Source organism: Pteropus vampyrus, unplaced genomic scaffold, assembly GCF_000151845.1.
Source record: "Pteropus vampyrus isolate Shadow unplaced genomic scaffold, Pvam_2.0 Scaffold108, whole genome shotgun sequence".
In the NCBI taxonomy this organism is placed as follows: domain Eukaryota; kingdom Metazoa; phylum Chordata; class Mammalia; order Chiroptera; family Pteropodidae; genus Pteropus; species Pteropus vampyrus.
The window spans coordinates 4,345,569-4,369,142 of NW_011888889.1; the positions used below are offsets into that span (position 1 = coordinate 4,345,569).

Sequence of the window (23,574 nt, forward strand, 5' to 3'; positions counted from 1 at the left end):
GATACTGCAAAAAAAATTAAATTTAGCATGGTGTGCCCCTAAAAGACACATCAAAAATTTTTTACTAGCACTACTCAAATTCAATTCATAACCTAATCTTTTGTAATTATTTTAATTTTGTATATCACCACTTTTAGCTGTTGTCCTATTCCTTATATTAATGTTCACAATACATTAATTTTGTCATTAGCTCAAATTCTTCCAATGTTCTCTTTTACACATATTATTTTTATTATAAAATTTAAAATTCTTTGTGTTGGGTAGCAGTTAAACAGGGTATGCATGAGTAAATCTTCAACTAAACAGACCTGCAGTGCTTCAAAACCACTCATCGTTAACTGTACTTTAAATAACTTTAGCAGATAACCGCACTGCTCAATAGAACAAAAATACTTCTATTAACCCATATTACTATCTGGAATATTTAACATCTGCTTAGACCCAGGAGAATGTGTAAGGATTTTTCAGCCTATCTAGACATAGAACTGTACCTAAATTAGATCTACAAAAGAAAACCTAAGAGAGAAAAAAAATGTATTGTGTGTATGGACATAAAATCCATGTATTTATTACATTACCACATGCAACTGCTAGCCACTCTCTAAATCTCAACTAATTTCCTTTTCCCAGAATCCTAAATAATCAAACTGCCTAGAAACAGCATATTGGGGCAATTTAACATAACTGAGTATAGAGGGATATGCTCTATACTCAGTAAGAGTAATTGCTAGAAATCCAATATTCTCAGAAAACTGAATATGCACATGATTTCCCAAACTCTTCACTAACTTTAATAATGTAAAGAAGCAGTGAATTAATTCAGCATGCACTCAGTGCAAGAGCTGGGTAATGTCATTTGGTTTAAAGATGTGTGAGGCACAATACCTGATAGAGAGTGTTAAGGGCATAGAGTGTGCATCATTTGGCTCCGCATAAAATAGGAAAGGAAGAATGAGAACATGTACTTCTGATAAGGGTCTCTGTTTTAAACATCTGCTAATTTATATTCATGTATCATTTTACATTTTTTATTTTCTAAATACTGAAACATATACAAACACATTTTGCATTTTATTGGAGTAGCTCATTTAGTAAAACATTCCACACTCTCTCAAGATGGCTTTGGTAACATTGATTGAGATTTTAGCTAATAATTTATAAATTTAAAAAATGATGAGTTAGCCTAAGTTTTAAATACTTTCCTTACTCTTCTTGTTGCAGGGGACTAAACCAAAAGAAGTTATTTAAACATTTCCTGTGAGCTTCCTATGTGTAAATAATGATATTGCTAGAGGTAGGAATAGAAGAAAAGATCATTTAATTGTGGATATTAAATCTGGTTATCTTTTTCGAAACATGGAGAGTATATCCTTTCTAGATTTTCAAGTAAATGGTAGCGTAAGAAAAAAATGTAGATGTAGTCATGCAAAAAAAGGTAGATATTTAACAACAAAATTTAATAGTGATAAATCACAAATAGGATATTATTTAGTAATGATTATATTTTGCATATTTTATTTGTATACATAGAGACAAAGTTTTGATGAATGTGCTAGACCCTTATAAACCAGGATTTTTCTTTTATGGGCTATTTTATTAACCTTTATTCATGAATCTTTTTGAAGAAAATCACTAAAATTAGAAGTTATCTACTTCATCTATTGCTGAATTTACTAAGATGGAGCTCATTGTGTCTCCTAGAATTAATTATTTTAACACATACATGTTAATGAATTACGTGCACTTTTCCTAAGTCTCGCCTACTACTTCTGAGTGGACCGATAATATATAATCTCTGTTGCACTGAAATTTTAGCATAATTCTGTTTTGTTATCTAGTCACATGATCAGAGAAAATGTAATACTACATTGTAACCAGGACCCAAACTTGAGGGGTCATTGGCCAATGGGTGAAACAGAGAGAAGCTCGTGCCCGGGAGCTAGCTAAGCTGCTCATAACTGACAGGCACCCAAATACCCCTCTCCTTTCCTGGAGTGGGCCCATGAAGGTCTAGTGTGAACTGGGGTAAGACGGACACGCAGGCTAGGTGGAATTCGACACCTTTGAGTTACCTGGTGATTCTAAATGAGTTTTATTTGTCATCAGTCCTTTTTCTATCACCAAATCTGAATGTATATTTCTAAAAATATATCTTGTCCCTCATAATCCCATTCAAATTTAATAAAATAGTATCAGTGTTCAAGGTGGAGTATAAGTATAAAAAGTATACAGGAGTTGTGAAAGTCTGTCATCATTTTCTACTCCTCTTTTGTAGTGTATAGTTTACTGTGCATATCAAGGTCATTCTCTTGAAAATGGAAATTGAAGAATAAAAATTATTAATACATAGAAACGGAGAACAGAAAAGTGGTTGCCAGAGGCTGGGTCATTGGGAAGTAGGGAGGGAGAGATTGGTAAAAGGGTAGTTATAAATAAATAAGGTCTGAAACATGATGATACAGTTGATAAAATTGATAACACTGTATTGTATAATTAAAATTTCCTGAGAGTAGAGCTTATGTTCTGACCAAAAAATAAATAAATAAATGCATGAGGTGATGGATGTGTTAATTAACTCAATGGGAGGAACTCTTTTCACAATGTATACATGTATCAAAACACTACGATGAACATTAAATAGCTTACCATTTTATGTGTCAATTTTACCTCGATAAGCTGAAATTAAAAAAAAACAAAGTCACTCTTCCATTCATTTTCTGATTTATTCAGTGAGTATTTGTCGTTTACATGTGTCAGGCATCATTCAGCCTGGAAATAAATAAGTGAATAGAATATGATCAATTATAAACCATAGCCCATTTGACAACAAATGACACACAGAATTTTACCCAATTTGTTAAATTCAGGTAAAACCATGTACATGTTATTTATTGTGAGAAGATTGGAAGGTTAAATGTTGAATATCTTTTCAATTTATTATTGAGAATAGTATTTCTTTTATTTATCTTAATGTACTTAATTAGTTTTGAAGTTAATTTGATAATGTTGAAGGTGAGATCAAGTAAAAATTGAAATATATATGATATTCATATATGAGAACAGAAAAAAAGTGGTAAGTTGTTTTCAGTAGATTTATCTATTTTTTATCTATTTTTATTGAGTGGTTACTAGGTCCATATAGATAGGCTTATTTGTTCAATAAATGACTAATTCTCAAGGGCACTTAGCATGGTTTACAGGCTTATACTATTAATTTAGTAAACCAGTCTTCATTTACATATCTGTTTTAGCAACTGAAAATCTTAATCAGGAAGTTAAGATTTGAAAATTTATTTTTTAAGGGATTACTTAAAGAATTTTCATGAATCAGCACCACACTAGTTGAATATAGCTTTATAATAAGTCTCGATAGCTGCTTTTCTCTTTGAAACATTTTTACTTTGTAGCCTTCATTCATCAATATGAATTTATTTCATTTTGAATTAGAAACTAAGTTTACTGTAATTTACAATTAGAAAAATAATTCAGTAGACTGATAAGATTATAATCATATTCTGTGAAAAAATTATTTTCTATAAATATATCTGCAAACCTTCTCTCTTATTTGTAGTCATTTTTAATTTCTCATCTTTTCGATATGTTGTTTATCAAGAAGCTATTGTCACTTTTTGTGCACCCTAAGTTTCTTCAAACTTTACAAGTTTTGCATTCCTATTCTCTTGCTTTTTCTTTGCCTGAATTGCCACCATCCTGGATTACTCTTCATTTACTAAAATCTTAAAGATTATATGAAGCCTGCATCCATTGTTTCTGCAAGGTTACCTGATACCCTATTCACAGAGTGATCATTCTCTCCATCAAATTCCTAGAGCATCTATTATATGGAATTTATCAAATGTGCTTGGACTGCTGCTAAATGACCCATAGCTTCCTGGAGCCATAAGGACTAAGCATCTCTCTAGTCCTCCCTACAGTTTGTGCATGGGTCATCCGTGTGAATTTTCTTATAGTGATCCAGTGTCTTCTTAGTTCCTACAAGAGATCTCACTTTCACAGAATTAGTCAGTTTAATTTACAGACATCCTAGTGAGAAAACTCTTCCTTTACTTATCTATGGTGTCTTCCAAACATTAGTCACTTGCCCCGACCTTCACAATTTTTCCTCATATTCATATAGCATGTATGCTATTTGCTTTATACTGTTCTTTAAATCGACTCACTACCTCTACTGAAATAAACCTATTTTTAAAGGAAATTTTAGATCGATATAGTAAATTGGAAACTAGTCTCATCTACAAAAAGATAATAGGAAAGATATGGCCAGTTTCATCTGCCGTAAAGCAACAGGAAAGATAAATACAATGAAAACAAAGCAAAGTTATTATATCCCAACTAGAGAGATAATGTTTGGATAAAACTTCTCTAATAGATTTTTTTTTGGAGGGGGTAAGAAATGTGTAATGTGCTTAATTAGTAGCATAAAAAATTACTTTCTATATGACGTGCTAAGAAATCTTGGAAGCAAATGTAAAAGAATAGATGTCTCTTTATGTGAATCACAGATTTTTAATATGTTTATTCACTATCTGAAGTGATTACTCTTGTCACTTAAAACGATTTTCCTACCACCAGTGGTACAAATCTCACATTAAGAGAAGCACAGATTATATTATTTGTCTACTTGTTTACGGATTTTAGAGACAGTGTAGTGTATATATAAATTTATTTTAAATGCTTTGCATATAGTAGGTATTTAGTAAATATTTGTTTGGAAAGGAGTTTGATATAGTTAAGGAAATGAATACAGCAGCAATTCCCATATTAATCTACAGATATGAATCCAAAAATCAATTTTTTACTCACTTGTGGAACTTTGAGTATGTTGACTTTTTGGAGATTGTTAATTACTAAAGTGAGATTTGTAAGACTCACTTTTATAGAATTATGTTGATGAATACATGAGATAACTTATGAGAAGGGCAGGCTCAGTGCTTGGCCCTTAAGACAGTATACGGTCTGGTTGAGAAAGTGAGTTCAAGAATCAGAGGTGCCTGCCACATTTCTGTCCTTACTAACTCTTGCTCTAGTAGCTCTTGGAGAAATTTCTTATCCTCTCCAGGCATATTTTCTATATCTTATAAAAAAGAATAATGATAACAACTTTCCTCTCTGGGTTGTAGTTAAGATTAAATGAGTTAACACATGCTAGGCATTAGTGTCTGGTACCTGATAATCTCCATGCAATTATTTGCTGCTGTTATTATAATAATAATAATAATGTTATTATTATTATTATTACTTCTCTTTCTTACCCTTGAATGATCATTCAGTGTTAAAATGTGTTCTTTTTTAATGGAAAAGGAGTCTTCATTTTTTGTGGAAAATAATATAGCTATGAATAAAAATAAATTACTTTGCTTCATTTTCAGATTAAATAGGAAAATTTAGCTTTTTAGTTTAGGAATATAACGAAACATAGCTAATCATAAGCATATCTTGTCAGGAACACTAAAATATCATTAAAATGCAAAATTCTGCAGATGGTACTAGACCATGCATTAATGTAATTTCACTTTAATGCTGTATGATGGAAATAATCTAGCAAATAAGCACTGTATAGTTTATCATTAAATCTGTATAATGTTGCGTGAATTTTTGCTTATTCAAATGAGATTTTAAAAAGTGTTTTAAATAGGTAGTTTTTATTTTTCTTTCTTTTCCCATTCATTTCAACCTACCTTTTCTAAAGTTTATATACGATAAGTAAGTAAAAGTAAATAATCACATTGGCTGCTAATATTTTCAGTTATTTTTAGAACCAACAATTGATACGTTTTTCTATATTTGTTTTATATTCATCTAGTCGAGTAGCTTAGGTGCGCCATTTTGTGATTGTTAGATAGATATTTTTAAACCAGACAAAGGTCACCAATTTTAAATACGATGAAGGCCTTTTCAGATCATCAGGTAGAAACCTAAATTAAGTATTGTGGCCTGGAATATAGCTCTGTAGAATTCTAGAGAATGCAATTTTTTATGTTAATTTTGTAAAATGCTTTCAGAAAATAATTTATATATCAAGAGAACCTGGAATCAAGTGTTAATGCAGCTTTGGAGAAAGCACTTTGTTCACCGCACAGAGTAGGAACAGGGATGGTCAGATGGAAATGTGAGAGCAAGCTCTTTGCGTTCTGCTGGTCTTCTGCCCCACAGATGGGTGTTCACAGCATAGGGGAAGAAGCAGAATTTTTTGTCTATCCTTTTCAGTTCTTGGCTGAAATTCCTGTACTAAAGGACAGATTAATAAAAGAAAAGCAAAGAGAGGTTTATTAACATATATACCTTATGTATACATGACAGATAGATATCCAAAGAAAATGAGTAACTCCCTAAGGTGGCTTAAAATTCAGGCTTAAATACCATCTTTAAAGAGAAAGGAAAGGGTAAAGGTAGGTCATTTAGGGGGAAAGTAAATGATTTTAAGGAAAGATTAATGGGCCCTTAGAAGATTAGTTGGGGGATATGATAGTTTGTAACAAAGGTGTCTAAATGTGGTGTTGACTTCCTGTCTCCTCTCCTGAGATGATGAGTCAGTCTTCCCTGGTTGATGACACTCCTGGGGAAGAGATCTATGACAATTGAGTTCCTTTAGGCAGATAAGGGAGCTCAGAGAAAGCCTCTCCCTGTATCTGCCATTTTTCAAGTGTCTACAGCTCAAAATAATTAATATGCCAAAGTGGCTTATTTTTGGGTGGCATATTCTGCTACTCTTCATAAGCTAAGACAGAAAACAACCATAAAACAACAGAAAAGGGAGGACAACATACACATCCTCCAAAAGGCTCCTTATCTAACAAGAACAACCAGATATTTTTTCGTTTTTTAACAACAGCACTGAAAAGAGTCTGATTTGTGATATGTAAAACAAAAGGGCAAAGTTTCATTAGTCCTTTTCTCTTTTTGTTTTCTACCTCTGGTGGAAAGATGGATTTTATCACTCATGATCTAGGTGTGCCCAACCAAGGTTAGTATGAGTAATGATAGATGCAACATTCACCTCTTCTCCTGGCCCCTGTTCTCCTGTCTAGCCCCTACTAAGATCCAACAGGGAGAGAGTCCACTTTATGATGGCTATTCACTGTTCTCTTTATTTCCTCCTTTCCATTTGACCCTGAACTAGTCTGTATTTTCTCTGACTCTAACTTGTTACATCAAAAGCGGGACCTGTCTCTTTAATCCCTTTTAAAACCTAAACAATTCAAGAAAGTTAAAGTCTTAATTATTGACCCAACTGCTTTGTCTTCACCCAGGTAGTCAATTTTTAGTTATGCTAGGAATAAAAATTCGTTTTGTTTAGATGATGTTGATCATTACAAGGTCATCTTTGTTTAATTCATTTAAAGCAGAAAATTCAAAATTAAAGCATATTCTTTATGAATCTTGCTTTTTCCTTAATCTCCCAAAGTGAGATAACCCTAAACAGAACATATTTCTTAAGAATTCATTACACATAAGAAAATTGTACATCAAAGCAAATTTGACTACACTGTAAGTAATTTAAATTAAATCTTGTAAAATGTAACTAAAGTTGTCAAAGTAGAAAAAAATGACCTTCAATAGAGTGTTTTGAAATCTGTTTGCAAATTTTTCATAACCGGAGGTGCTTTCCAATTAATCATCAAGGCAATGGAAGCCATGCTCTGTCTTCCTCGTTCTCATTTTTCCTACATGCTGTTAGAATAAAAGCCAACAGCCCTTAGTCGTTCTTTGATTCTCTTTCTTAGTATTGTTCCTTAAACATGTTTTCCTGTTGATCTTTATTGCTTTAAATAGTGTGTGTTTTCCATTTGCCCTGTTAAACTCCCGAGCTGTGTTTCTGGTAAATTTGTTTTTTCTTAAAGATTTTTCTTTTTTCCCCTGCTGTGTATGTGTAGCAGTGCTTTCTGGTGGGCTTCTCATGCTTGCAGTATTCGTGTACATGATGCTCAGGACTGTCTATGTTGATTTATCTCTTGGTATGCCTCTAAGTGGGCAAAAGACTTCTCAGCCTCCTTCAAAACTGCTTTAATGGCTAAGTTTTCTGTTATTGTTACATGAGAAGATCTGAGAATCCACTTATTTCATTGTTAGGAACCTAAATCTAAGTCTATGCCTTAATGATGACCCAAAACTGTGATTGAGTTTTCATCCAATTAAATTCTGAAGAATTATTTCCTTTACAAAAGTGCTTAATTTTATAGTGTATGAAGTATGTAAAATAAGCTAAAGACGACCACTGGGTCACTGAAAAATCTCTTTAATTGTCCATATTTTATAAACCTTTTGTTCATCTGGGAACGTTTCCCTTTTAATGCATATTTAGGTTTCTTTTTTCTGTCAGGTTTGGCTAGAATCCTCTTCTATTTCCCATCTCAAGAGGCAGCCCATTTGACCAAGATATCTTTTGTCATTCTTGAAATTCAGTTGATAGGCTGCCTCTTTTCTAGGCTATAAAGCCTGACTACATACAGTATTTTCCATAAACCGACTGGAAAAAAAATCCATTCCAAGTAGTCATTTTTCTTAAATAGCAAATTTTAACCATCGTCGTGTTAGAATGTGCCTTTGAGAATTAGGTACCATAGGTAGGAAGAAGTTTGTATCACCATGGTAAGTGGACTTTACTGTATTGTTTTCAATCTCTCTCAACATTAGTAGCTGTTTAGAGACTCATTTTCTAGGAACAGAAAACAAAATGCCTTTTTTGCTGTGTAATATTCATACCATATCATTTGGAAACATCAACATTTTGTTTTTAAAGTTATATTTGAGACATAGCTTTTAAAATTAATTTCAGTATAAATATTTATACAGCACTTAAGTAGGAGACCACTAGCTAAGAGATGGAAGATAAATTTTTAAAGTGAGTATTTTTGCCATTTAAAATGAAATGGGCACTTTAACGTTCTCCTTTTTTTATCCCCATATTACTCTTATATAAGTCAATGTAATATTCATTTGAGAGTTGAAAAAACTGGGACAGAGAAAGGCTAAGCGACTTGCCCTAGAAGCATGGAATAGAATGGCCAGGCTGGGATTATAATTCTGCATCTAGGTCTGATACTGCATTTAGTCTGTTGTGCTCCATTCCTGGTCTGAACAAATAACAGACAATTGTAGTGTTAAATTTTACATGATTGACGCTCAATGAATAGTGACACCAACAAGATTTACCACTTCTAGAATATGGCTACTCTCAGTGAGCAGGTTAAGGGATTTTGGAACCGAGATTCAATGTTTATGGTCACAAGGATGTTATATACTTCTACATGAGTGTACCAAGTACTGGCTCTGTATCAGAAATTGAAATCAGTTTCCCAAATTATCTAGCTTGTTTTCCAGGAGATACATGCTTTTTTATATTCCTATTTTCAATAACAGGGAACACAAGGAACAGGTCTGAGCAGAAATTAGATGCTCAATTTATATTTTAATTGCAATGAATCAAATTAGTGAGTGAGATAAACAAATAATTTACTGTTTCCTTTGAGTCTTTGTGCTGACATCTCTGCATTATATCTGTGTTTATAAAGTCATGAGAACACAAACATGTGGCAGGTCACTTGGTCATCCTTTCAGATATTTCTCCCTTACAAAACATAAAATGAGGCATTCCATTAATAGCTTTTATTTTTATTTTTACCCTTAAATTAACCAACAACAATTTAAAATTTATGCAATATAATCTCCTTTCATCTCTTATTTTCTTTCTCTGTTCTCACAGATAGTAGCAGAGGTTGAATTTTCTTGAGCCTTTTCGGTCTATCCAGAAAGATACCATGTCTGGTTATATTCATATGTGCTTTCCTTTCTCTACTCCTAATTTAGAAAATAAATAATAAAGCCTCACTGAAAGAGCAGAAAGACTATTGGGGGTTGGAAAGAAGATGATACTTTTTACATACATACTAGCATTCTAGGTGTCAGACACTGAAATCTAAATGGAGCAGTCTGTTGTTGCCTCTTATAACATATGTTACCTAGCAGTTCATAGGTTACATTTCTCCCCTGCAAATTGAAATCTAATGAAGATTAAAGCTTTTTGCCCAGTTTCAAGAAACCATCAAATATTAACTTAAATATTAATAATGACAATAAAAAGTAATTCTTTATATTATGAATTTACTCTTGATCATCTAATATTATTAGCACTTCTAATTCATTTACAATTATGATTCAATGTATACAACTATTTTTTATTATATGGAGCATTATATAATTCAGTCATAAATTGGAAACATAATATTTAACATTGCATTTAATGCAATTTGAAATTACAGCTCTAATATTAAAAAAAATAGGAAAAACCAAATAACTTGTATTTTTTGCATTTTTCAATATCTAGTTCAACATTTCATTTAAAGTAAGATTGGATCAATAAACATCGTAACTTAGTACTTTTATAGCACATATTTTATATTACTTGACAAGTAATTTTAATTCTTTATTGTTATTTTTAATTTGGTATAATTTATTGTTTCTGTTGGTATAGTAATCATTTCATTGACATACACAAGAAAATAAATCTGAGAAAAACATAAGGAGAAAAAAGATGAAAAATTATTGTTTTATAGAAAATCATATTTTATTAAAACTAAAGTTTCCATATTTCAGGTAATAAATATGTCATTCTGAATATCATATACTCGGTATATAGTCTTTAACTTTTCTAATTCATATTTCTTTGTATTAGACAGTAAAAAATAAATGTGCTTTTTAAGGAATTAATTTAAACCCAAAATTTATAAATTTCCAAAGAATACCATCTCTCCTTTTCCAAAGTCAATTTCTGCTTATATCATTATATTTTATAATAATATAGTATATTGCTGTGTTCTTTCAGAGATCAGTTTTCTTCTGATAACTCATTAAAATATAACCAAAATAAATGACCAACAAAGTCCTAAAGAAATATTTTAATTAAATAGCTATGTCTATATTTTTCTAAATAAAAGCGTGTTTTCTTTCCATAGGTTCTTGTAAATACACTAACATGTTATTAAATCATATACACTGAGCTGTTCGATCCTACATTTTTAGATAAAGGCACAAAAGTACCTTGTGATTCAGTTAGTCTCTATCACAAAGAACAGATGAAACCTATTTCAAGAGCATTTTGAATGTGTGAAGAGTTGTTGGATTTTGAACAACTAGAAGTAGAACTGAGAGTCTTCAGAGACTCCTGAGAGAAAGCCTACTGTTAAGGTTTTGCAAACCTGACTGAAAATAATATATATCTTAGAGATATAACAATTCATTAAATAGTTCTAAAAAGCAACATTGATGATAATGATTTGAGGGGATTTGTGACATTATAATTATTTTAATTAATAACTAATTTTAGTTACACAGTAATAATTATTTGAGCACTCCCTACCCATTATTCTTAGATATGTTGTGTCTTTTGATTTTAAAAAATCATTGGTTTTATTTTTGAATACTTCTTTTCTTTTTCTCTTTTTTCCCAGATGACACGAGAACAATACATACTAGCAACACAACAGAATAACCTGCCAAGGGCTGAGAATGCACAACTGTACCCAGTGGGAATTTACGGATGGCGAAAGAGGTGCTTATACTTCTTTGTCCTTCTGCTGTTGGTTACCATGATAGTTAACTTAGCCATGACAATATGGATATTGAAAGTTATGAATTTCACTGTGGTAAGTACCACCATGATTTCATTTTATATTTATTGCTTTTGGTTCAAAGATGATACAGCTCTGTTATTTTATTTTTTAAATTGAAAGTTATTCATCTTAATCTTTACAAATAGATATCTTGAAATTCCAAAGGCTGTCATACATTATTTTAAGACTGAATTCAATATGTTTATTCATGACACACATATATTATTACCTGCCATTTAACTGTGGGAAATTTAGATAATGAGACAGCACAACACACTGACTCATTAGAGTTAGAAAACATTTAGCCAACAAACATGAGCCTATGCCCACGCTACCTTGAACAAGCCCGATCCCATCTGATTTTGGAAGCTAAGTAGGGTCAGGCCTGGTTAGTACTTGGATGAGAGAGCCCATAACAGGTGCTGTAGGTGTAAAGAATAAAAAATTAAGGGATTGTAAACTGACAAGGTCCTTGCAATCTGTGAGGTCAACCAAGGGTTGCCTCGCCTAAAAAACAAACAAACAAATAAAAACATGAACTGTTGTTTGCTGTACCTAGGAATCTAAGAAATTACTCTGTTTTTGAGATGATGTTTCATAATAAAATTAATATTAGAAATCATAAATACCTTTGAAATACTTCATATAGAGTATCTGCCTCTCTACATCTGCTTCCTGTGTAACGTACTGCATGATCAAATCTAAACTCTAGCATTTTACCTGGGCTCCGTGGCCAATGTCTGTAATTGTTATCAGATAGTAATCTCATTCTTCTGGAGCACAGATGTGGTAAGAAGATACACTAGAAATTAAATCAATCTTTTATGAAAATTAATAACAATAATAAAATAATCGTATAATTTATTGGTGAATTTTGCTTTAGTTTATTGAATGTGTACAATAAACCAATTAGCATGACTTATTTGGAAAAATAACTGCTTGGCAAAGTCCAGTTTAGCTCATTTTATGTCTTCTGGCTAAATTTTTAAACTTCTCTACTCTGCCTTTAAATCATTCTGCTTTTTCTTAGAGATCACAGATATCTTCACATCCACACAGGATGTATCTTTCACTTGCTGACTAGACTGCTATTATTCTTTAAAACTCTGCTTCCTTAGGGGCAAGTGTAAAGCTGGCTATTTAACTTTACTGATCTTTCTATATTGCATGTCACTTAAAAAAAAATCATTGCTGTGTATAGATTGAGCAAGAGAAGGTTTTTTTTTTTTTTTTAATTTCCTGATATTACTAACATCTAACTCTTAACTTGAAATAAAATGTCAAAAGAGAAAATGAGCCAGCTTCTGTCCATCGTGTAGGGCACTGCAGTTGTAAGCAAAAGAAGCCTAGAAGGGCAGGTGGCTTAACCTTCCAAAGAGAAAATAAAAACCTATAACTGTGCAAATCATGATAAAACAGCATATGCTTGTGAAAAAAAATAAGCTGAGCAAGGGTTCCATTTTATCCAACACAGTGCAAATGTTGAAGTTATTTTATTAACAAAGAAATGAAAGACAAAAGATGTGCAGAACTCAGTATGTATCAGGATTAGAAAGATGAACTGCATTCTAGACATGGATAAATGTTCAAGGTCATTGATCCAGGCCTGTGAGCCTGTGTGGATTTGGAGGCTACTAGGTAAATTGTTGCTTAATGTGATTCTTTGGTAATACATTCAAACCATTCCGTTGTCTCAAGAGTTGTCTCATTTTGTCTCCTCCCCTCTTTTTCTTATACACACTTGGAAGAATTTTGACACAAATGTCACTGGTTCTACCCCTAGACTTTTGTTGTTGTTGTTTTCTGAGTTCTACTCCTACCTTCTCTTACTAATATCTGGGCTTTATTAATGATTCATTTGTCCAGTAGGGGTAATGTGTATATCCCTGCAGATCCTTTTATTCTGTGGCAACTATCAGCCAAATTAGTAATTGCTGACAGCAGCTTTTTCAACCTAATTTTCTTAATTAAAAAAAAATGAATAAATAAAATGAGATAAAGTGTAGAAAAATTTTCTCCAGGTTTTGAAATTTTGAGCATTCAATTTCATCTACCAAAAGGCATCTTTCAAAACCTCGTGAAAGATGTGATCAACTCTCACTTCAGGAAGCCTTGATACTATCCAGTGACCAAGCCACGGGAATTTTCAGATTCAAGCCATGTAAACTTCTCAAGCATATTTAAATTAATTAAGAAAATAGACTTAAACACATAATTACATGGCTTCATGCATCTGGCTCCCAATATCTTGCCCCATGCTGAGGCCAAGGCTAGATAAGCCATTCAAGGGAAATAATTGAAACAATCACCTTTGTTCTCAGGATCCACGGTTTCTGTCACCTATGGAGCTATCTAATTGAACCTCAGCTGGCCAAAATGTAAATGTCAACATATTCCTGAGGATAATGAAAAGTTTATTTCCAAAGGAGGCTTGATTATCTACTTTATCTATCTATCTATCTATCTATCTATCTATCTATCTATCTATCTATCTATCATCTATCATCTGTCATCTATTACCTACCTATCTATCATTTATCTATTTTAATTTGGGTCATATCTTTCCTTTTTTAATTACAATTTTACTTTTTTATAATTAAAATTGAGGACTATTCTTCCTTCAGCTATAGAAGCTATTTGTATGTAGCTGAAATAGAAGGAAAGATGAAATTGTAATTATCGCATCAAGATAATATTTGTAAGGTAACATATTACCTATCTCAATGCGGTAATTCATAATTGAACTAAATTACTACTAAATTACTTAAGTAGTTGTAGAATTTAGCAGTTCTGAATACTGCACATCAGAATAAGTTATATCTACTTGAAAAATGTGAAATAACTTGTAATCCTCTTATATTAGAGCAGTGAAAAAAATCAATTTTATGTTTTCACCGATGCATTGCAATTATGTCTATCTCTAGAATGAATACGAAAACCACTTGCCATACTATAGTAAGAAGTAGTAAATGATGTGTAAATTGTTTGGGGAGTATTATTGATTTGCACAAAATGTATTTCATTTTCATTTTAACTGTTGCCATCTAACATATGAAAATATGTGGCTGTTAACATCTTTTATTTGAGCAAACTGGGCATGTTATTGTTATCAAAATATTGTTTTCAGCAGAGCAAAGGTAGCCGTCAACCTGTTTTATGATATTTCTTGGAGTCTACCATTATGACCAGTATTATGCATGATCTGTATGATTGATATGATCTTATTCTGTTTCTCATTTTGTAGAAAATAAAATCACTCTGCTATTGAGATATCCGACTGCAGAAAATCCAGAAAAAGGAAGTGAGTTTATACTACGGGGTGAAAGACTTAAGATAGATATAAACAGTAATTTCCTGGCTATAAGAGTTGATACATGTAGAAATAGTTGAAGAGAAAGATTTTAAAATCTCATTCTCCAGCGATCAGTGTAACCCAATCACATGTTATTGCTGACGTTGTTGTTTTATGGTTGGTTGGTATAATATCTTTGTGGTTCATTATAAATGGACTATCCAGCAGAACTATCAAATCCAGGCATTCTGCTGAAGCATTATTCTCTTCTTGGTTCAAGTGCTCATTCTAAGAAAATAAGTTCTATATTTGAAAATTGAAAATTAATATAATAAAAAGTAGTCATTTTACTCACAAGAGTGCCACATAAGTCAGTGGCATCCAACTGCAACTTAATTTGATTAGATATGGTAACTAGTCATCAAAAGAAAAAAATGTAAGTGCCATTTATTAAGCAAAGAGCCAAGGAAATTCATAAATGTTCTGAGTGAGAAGTCAAGAACACGCACCGAGATATGGATAATAATTGAAATACAATCAATTAATTGAACAAACTGGAGAAAAAATTTTAGAGACTTGTGTGATCAGTAGAATGAATGTTGGCTGAAAAGAAATACCACAAGAAATAGGATTGAATATCATAGTCTTAGAATTAAAAAGGAACTCACAAATTTTTACTTCAATCTTCCACCTTCCACGTATTGTAGGGGACACTCTACAATATTTCCTTCATTTGGTCACTCATCAACTGCTTAAATCCTCCTTTAAATGATAAGCAAACCAGCCTTTAAATCACTAGATAGTGTTATTGTCATTTAATATCTTGTTATTTTATTGCAGTCTCCCTATATATAACTCCAATCATGATGAGATCCTAGTTTCATTCTTCCAATCTGACATGAATTTATCAATTAATTTATCAAGACCACAATATGTCCTAACACACACATATATAAATATATACACAAATATACATATATATGTACACATACTTATACACTTATACACATCAAGGATATATATTTTTATGTTTAAAAATCAGAATATGTAACAGATTCTTATGCAATCACTTTTTAAATTAAATTTATTGGGGTGACATTGATTAATAAAGTTATATAGGTTTCAAGTGTACAATTTGAGAATATGTCAGCTATATATTGCATTGTGTGTTCACCACCTAAAATCAAATCTCCTTTTGTAACCAGATATTCAACCCTCTTTATCCTTATCTACTTCCTCCCTCCCCATTTCCCTCTGATTACCACTAAAACGTTGACTTGTCCTTAAGTTTTGTTTGTCTTGTTCTTTTGCTGCTTTCAGTTTTATATCTCACATATGAGTAAAATCATATGGTTTTCAATTTTTTCTGTCTCACTTATTTTGCTTACTATAATAAGCTCAAGGTTCATCCATGTTGTCACAAATGAAAGTACTTCATCTATTCTAATAGCTGAGTAATATTCTATTATATATATTTACCATATCTTCTTTATCTAGTCATTTATTGGAGGATACTCAGTTATTTTCATGTCTTGGCCACCATGAATAATGTTGCAGTGAACATGGGAATACATATATCTTTATGCATAAATGTTTTTTGAGTAGATACTCAGAAGAGAAATTGCTGGTTCCTATGGTAATTCTATTCTTAAATTTTTGAGGACCCTCCATACTGTTTTGTATAGCGGTTGTACCAATTTACTTTCCACCAGCAGTGTATGAGGGTTCCTTTTTCCTCACATCCTCTCCAACACTTGTTATTACTTGTTCTGTTGATGATAGCCATTCTTACAGGTGTGAGTTAGAATCTCATTGTGGTTTGATTTGCATTTCCCTTATAGCTAATGAAGTTGAGTATCTTTTCATATGTCTTTTGGCTATTTGTATGTCTTCTTGGGAAAAGTGTCTGTTCAGGTCCTCGCCCATTTTTTAATTGAATTGTTTTATTGTTGTTGCTGTTGTTGAGTTATATGAGTTCTTCGTATGTTTTGGATATTAGTCCCTTATCCGAGGCATTGTTTGCAGATATCTTCTCCCATTTAGTAGGTTGCCTCTTTGTTTGACGTTTCCTTTTGATTTGCAGAAACTTTTAATTTGATATAGTCTCATTTATTTATTTCACTTTAGTTTCTTTAGTTGCCACTTGCTTTTATTTTAAATGGTAACTATATTATATTATTACAACTATATGTTCACAATATTATAAACCCTTTAAACGTATCTTTCTGTTTATAGCTATGAGCAATTGTCATTTATCTTTCATCACATTTTCTTTTCTTTTAGTGTTATCTGTCTAAAATTGAGAAAACATATATTACATTTAGTGTTTGCTTTTAACATTTTTAAGGTAAAATTTTTAAAAGTTAATTTGGGGGGAAATGAAATAAACATCTTTCTGAGTCTTAAATCCTGTCCTGTTTCTAATACCTTGGTAAGTGAAGTACCACACATTCCCGTGTCACTCTTGTGACTCTTCTTTTTAATCTTCATCATTAACTCAGTGACATATTATCTATAGCCATATCAGTCTACCAAAGATAGCTAAAGTATATTTGTAATATGCTATTTTTTGTTAGTGTGACCATCCAAAAACTTATTACTCTCACAGTTTTTTCTTTATTTCACTCTCTAATAAGACCATTACTTTGAAATGAACTTTTCCTTCTCCATGTATTCAGCCAGTTCTTATATTTATCAGAACTGTGTCTTCATCCCAAATGCATTTTTATTTCTTGCCCAGAATCTATGGGTAGGTATAGACATATGTGAAGTTTAAATATGAAATAACCATATTTTGTTGACTTTTAATTACTTTTTTCTTTTCTTACCAAGTTCATCACAAAATTGTTTCTCTTTATATGCTCTTGTTTATCATGTTTCCACTCCCCACAGACAGAATGTAAGATCTAGAAGGTCCAAGGTTTTGACATGTTCCATTGCTGTATTTTGAAGGCAGGAGACAGATGGTTCTGTGGCCTATGCAGTGGCATCTATTAATTTCTACATTGAAAATGCACTTTTGTGTTCTGAGTATTAAATTTAACAATCCCTAGAATCCCTGAATTTAAGACCTAATACATTCCAGGGAAGCAGGCCCAGTCTTGATTACCCACATCAGTTGTATAGAGAGCTACCATTATTAACACTTTGATTTAATTATTATGAAATATTTTATCCTACAAAAGAATACACGTATATTTAAGGCATATATAATAATAATAACAATAATAAATAATAAAATGAATGCCTGTGCCACCATCACCCAGATGGAAAAGTACTTTACTAATATCTCCTAACTCGATCTAGAAAGAACCACGATCCTGAATATTTTTATGCTTTTATTTAGTTTCATATGTGCATATGTATATGTAAACCTCAAACAGAATATTGTTTTTAGCTCAACAATATGTGAGATTTATCTCTATTAATGTGTGTAGCTGCAATTTATTTATGCTGTAAATTTCATTGAATAAACAGATCTTATTTATTCATCAGTTCTCCTTTTGAATTGTTTCCAATGGTTGTCGTTGTTTAAATTGCTCTCACAAACAAGATGCAGTGAACATTCTTCTATATCAATAATTGTAGTTGCACATACACAGGAGTTTCTCTAAATTCTAAAGTCTAAAGTGTAGGTCTAGAAATATTGACTTTCAATATTAATTTTCCCCCAAAGTGACTGAATCAGTTGATACCACCAGCATCCTATAAGGGTCATTTGTTGTTGTTGTTCTTAACTCTTAATATAGAATTGCCAGCTAACATACATTTCTACCACTTAAGCCACAAATCTGACAGCCAGCTACCTCATAATGACCCTCCTTATTTATTGGTTTGTTGTTTAGGTGTCCCTTTATGACAGATTTTTTTTTCTATATCTATTTTTATTCATTTATGTTATCTGTGGGATAGGACTATGTTATATTAGATATATAATTATGGTTTATCTAAATATATCCTCTTCTCCTTCACCAACTTTCCCTCAGTCCTATTAATGTGGGGATTCCTCAAGGAGCAGAAGTTGGTCTTATTATCTTATTTATCTTGGTATCTTGGACAGGCATATAATAGATGATGTATTATTTTTAGTTGACTATTTATAATTTTAAGTGATCTAGATTTACTTTCAGTAGAGGGAGCTTCAAATTTAATGTCTTCATTTTTCCAATTAAAACCGCTTCAGAGTCCAATTGGTTTCAGTTTTTATGTTAATAGGCTTTTGTTTTTAACTGAAATCAATCTCTCTCTCTCTGTCTCTGTCTCTCTCTGTCTCGCTCTCTCTGTCTCCCACCCCCCAACCCCCCCCACACACCATTAACAGAGTGGCATTCCTCAGGTCTTTTCACGTTTTTCAGCCAAGGTGACTAGCTTCCCTTAACCGTAAGACAGCATAGTACTTTTTTTCCAAGAATCCCAAAGCACTTAGGTAAGATAGTTTTTCAGTGAAAGTGTAGTTCTTTGAAGCTCCAATTATTGACTCTGACTGACTCCCTCAGTAATAACTACAGGAAAATCTCAGTCTTTTCTTTTTCTCACACACACACATACACACACACACACACACACACACACACACACACACAAACAAACACCTGTATTTTATGTATGAAATATTTTTTTCTACACTATCCGGCTTCATCTTTCTTGAGGCAAGATCAGTCGGTAATTAAGAGAGGCCACATTTAGATGGCAGTTATTTGTAAATTACCATCAAATCCCAGATTCTCTGTACCATCACTTGTTTACAGTCCCTCTAGAAAAAGTTATCTGGCCTTTAAGAGTGAAAGAAAATAACTGTGTGTTTCTTGACTTTCAGTCTCTTCTGCTGTGGAGCCTTAGCCTGCTCACCACAATCACACATAACTTCCCCAAATGCCTCTTCATTTAACAGTTTTAATTAAGGAAATATTAAGATTTTCTAGAGAAATTTGACCCAATTTGGTCTCTCGTTTAGGATATTTGTGATTTTGTGAATGTACTTTAATAAAAAAATAAATAAATGAAAGACACACACAGAGCAAACAAAATAAGCTCCCCCTAATCTCGTTACTGAAAGAAAGATCAAAGGGATCAATAGCAGTAGAAACTGGACATGGAGAGGAATTTTATTCAAGTAGACTAAAAGGGCAAAATAAGGGTTATGGGTTTTAATATTGCATTTCTTACAGAATTGTTATAAAACATGAACTTAAAATCAGACTTAATAAAATTCTGAACCTTATGCTCTTTTTAGTAAGCATTCATTACTTTCAAAAACCCACAAATTATTAGGCTCTTTTTTGTGTATGCAACAATTAAGAACATAAATTGAATTCATTTTATATTCATAAGTATTATATAGCCAGGGAAAATGCTTGAGTCTCTGTTACCGTCCAGTGAGGTATTTCCCCAAATAAAATTGGTATTAGTATCAAGATTTCCTTAGATTACTGGTTCTGACAAAATTGCCTCTCATCATCCATCACGTAGTAGTTAAAAGTACAGACTCTGGTGCCAGCCCTTAGGGTCTAAATCCTGGTTTTGCTGCTTATTAACTGTATTATCTAGAGTAAGTTATTTAAACTGTGGCTCAGTTTCTTCTTCTGTAGAATGGATGCAGTGTTATTATTTATATCATTTAATTGTTGTTGAAATTAAAAGAATTAAAATAGTGAAAATTCTTTAGAAGTGACTGGACTATCCTAGCAACTATATGAGTTTGCTATTATTATTCTTAGTCATTTTCTGTTGTTCCAACTTCATAGTTATTGCAGACATCATGTGAATTAACTTGATTCTTCCTGTTAAAATTGAGCATAAAACTGGCCTAGACACATAAAAGGATCTTAATGCATGTAATTAATGAAGAAATCTTAAATAAATTTGAGTGTTAATGATTGTGAATAAAGGTTAAAAGCATGAACTTTGGAGCTCAGATAGCCCGATACTCATTCTGCCTCCACAACGACTGCTTAGTAGGATGACCTGGTGTGAGTTATTTAACCTCTCTAACTCTAGGTTCTTCAGCTGTAAAATAGTCAATACAGTTGACTCACAGGAATATTAGAAGTTTTAAATGAATGAACTCATAAAACTGCTTAAAATGGAGTCTCAGAGTAAGCACTCAGTTGGTTCCAGCAATGTTTAATGACAAATACTAATTCCATGAATTATTAGCTGGTAATAATTAAAGTTATTTTATGTGATACATTTTATCACTTGAAAATGTCTTATTTCCTTGGGATAATAAAGAGATCATTAAGATTTCTTTTGAAATTCTAGTTTAAAGCTGAGATATAAAAACAATTTATCTAAAACTTGGTCTTAGAAATGGTTCAGCTGTCAAAATCATCATTATTTTGATGACCCCCAAGCTGTTTATTTTGAGAACCTGATTATCTGAAGTGAGCCTACTGGCTTGTCTGAATGAGGAAGCTCATTCGCCACAGAGTGCTAATCACTTTGAACCATTTTAAAAAATGTAATACTTAAAAATTGACTGGATGATAGAGCAGAAATCTGTTCTTGATCCTAAATGCTCTGAGATTTTTTAATGTCCAGAATTTTAAATTATTACCGGATCGAGTTATTGTATTCTGAACCATGTTTATAATACCCTAAATTACAACCTTTAGGCTATAATCCTTTAGATATGAGAGTACAGTTTAAAATGCCTGGGAGGCCATTTTTTGTTTAGCATGTAATTTTCATTTGGCAAGATTACGTGCTTTATAAACCAGACCTTATAGACTGTTACAACAACACTGCAAGGTACGTATTATATTCCTTTTGGCAATTGAAGACACAGAGGCTTAGGGAAATTAAATAAACTTCTCGAGTTCAAACAGGTGAACAGAGCTGTATAATTTTAAACTTCACATTTTTTCTACATTTTATTGCATTAATGTTAGTAAAATTAAATTAAAATTAAATAGTTCAATATTCTTCATTAAATGACTCACTTCCCTGTATAGCTTAGTGCATTCAAATACCACCATTAAATACCTACCTATGACATCACTGCTTTTTAATTATATTTTGACTGTGTTGGACAAAAGATACCTCAGTCCTCTCAACTATTTTTAATTTAATGGAGGACTGTGCCTCATCTCTTATAGTCATTGAGTAATTAGAACAATAAAAACTCCTCTGTGAGTTCCAAGAAAGACTAACTTTTGAGTTTGGTAGAGCAGATATTGGGATTTAATTTCTGGATGGAGCAATGACACTTATTAATGAGACCTTTATAAAGAGGACAACAGTTTTCATAAAGTCTGTTTTATCCCTATGATTCCAATCTACTACTAACCTGATTAAACTATATTTTGCTGAGGTGTAATTAATTGGCCATGATGAGAGATCAGTCTGAAGGTAATTTAGGACATTAGTATTGTCCATTTTCGTGGGTTGCCATTTCCATTTTCCCATTTAACTCCTCAGTACTTGAATCGTGGTGCCCACCATGTGCCAAGGTGGAACACTACCTTCTGTGGCATGATGACCATCCTGTAGGAGAGTACCAGTGGTGGGAGCCTTCCTGCTGGAGAACCGTCCGGCCTGTACCAGCCGTCAGTGTGGTGTGTGTGGATTTATTACAGAATTTATGAGAGTGAATGATATAGTTAATGTAGCAAGACCACTTCCATTATAACTCTGTTTGCACCTCCTCATAATTTTCTGACAAATTGTCCCTCTCAGATGAAATCTTTCATGCTTAGTCTTAGCCTAGCAGTACATTTTCTTTCTTTGACTTTATAAAGAAAAATGTAGTCATTTTTATTCAAGTTCAGACATACCAAGTAGTAGTTCTTTTTACGGAAATAAACTACAAAAATGGTGGCATAAGATAAATCACAGACTATATATAGCATATACAAAATGAAGTACACTAGAATATCAGATATTCTGCAGGATAAAACAAAAGATTAAGAAAATGAGCTATTGAATGATTAAGTTATAGAGAGTACAGGCTTGTTAGTTTTCATGTTTAATAGATTGTGTGTTATATAGAACTGGAAAAGACTACTGAGTGCCCTCATTTACATAGAGAAGATGAAAGTCCAAAAAAGATAAAATTACTTCCCCATATGGGTGACTTACAGCCAGAACATAAAATATTATATTAGATCAGATTAAACTTAAAGTAATATGTGCATATGTGCTTCTTCTCACAAATAATAGCATATAGTATATTTCATATAATTTGACTATTTAGTAGGGAGTGTTTAAGTTTCAAAATGAAATAGTAGTAATTATCTTAAGAAGGGTTAATGTTTTGCTATTTTATGAAAAGAAGGTAACCATTTGCTTTTCAAAAACATAGTTGAAATGTTGTCACATTTGTTGTCTCCAAGCTGTTTTTTAGTAAAAATAATCTTATTGGGCAGAAACTCATATGAATTTATTAATTTAAATAATAATATCACCATAGACCTTATCATTGCTAATTTGCAAACTTATCTCCAGACCAAATATATATCAGTAGTAGATAATAAGTTAATAGTACTAATATAACATGTTAATACTACTAATCATAAACAGTTAGTTTGCTAGATAAGTAATATAATATTTTTAAATATTTCTGAAAATTCACCATTAAAATACCATTGCAAATAAGTACACTGTGTCATAAGCTATTTATGTCATCTGATGTCTGTCAGCTTTGGGGTAGCC

The 23,574-nt window shown here is 32.1% G+C and overlaps 1 protein-coding gene across 1 annotated transcript in view; it reads left to right on the top strand.

Annotated features, from left to right (window-relative positions):
- The first annotated feature begins 11,468 nt into the window (after window positions 1-11,468).
- The window catches only part of SGCZ (sarcoglycan zeta), a 274,769-nt gene continuing 262,663 nt past the window's right edge, over window positions 11,469-23,574 (top strand). The window contains exon 1 of the mRNA XM_023533686.1: window positions 11,469-11,663. Within this exon, the coding sequence (XP_023389454.1) occupies window positions 11,469-11,663 (195 nt within the window). The remainder of the gene's footprint in view (window positions 11,664-23,574) is intronic.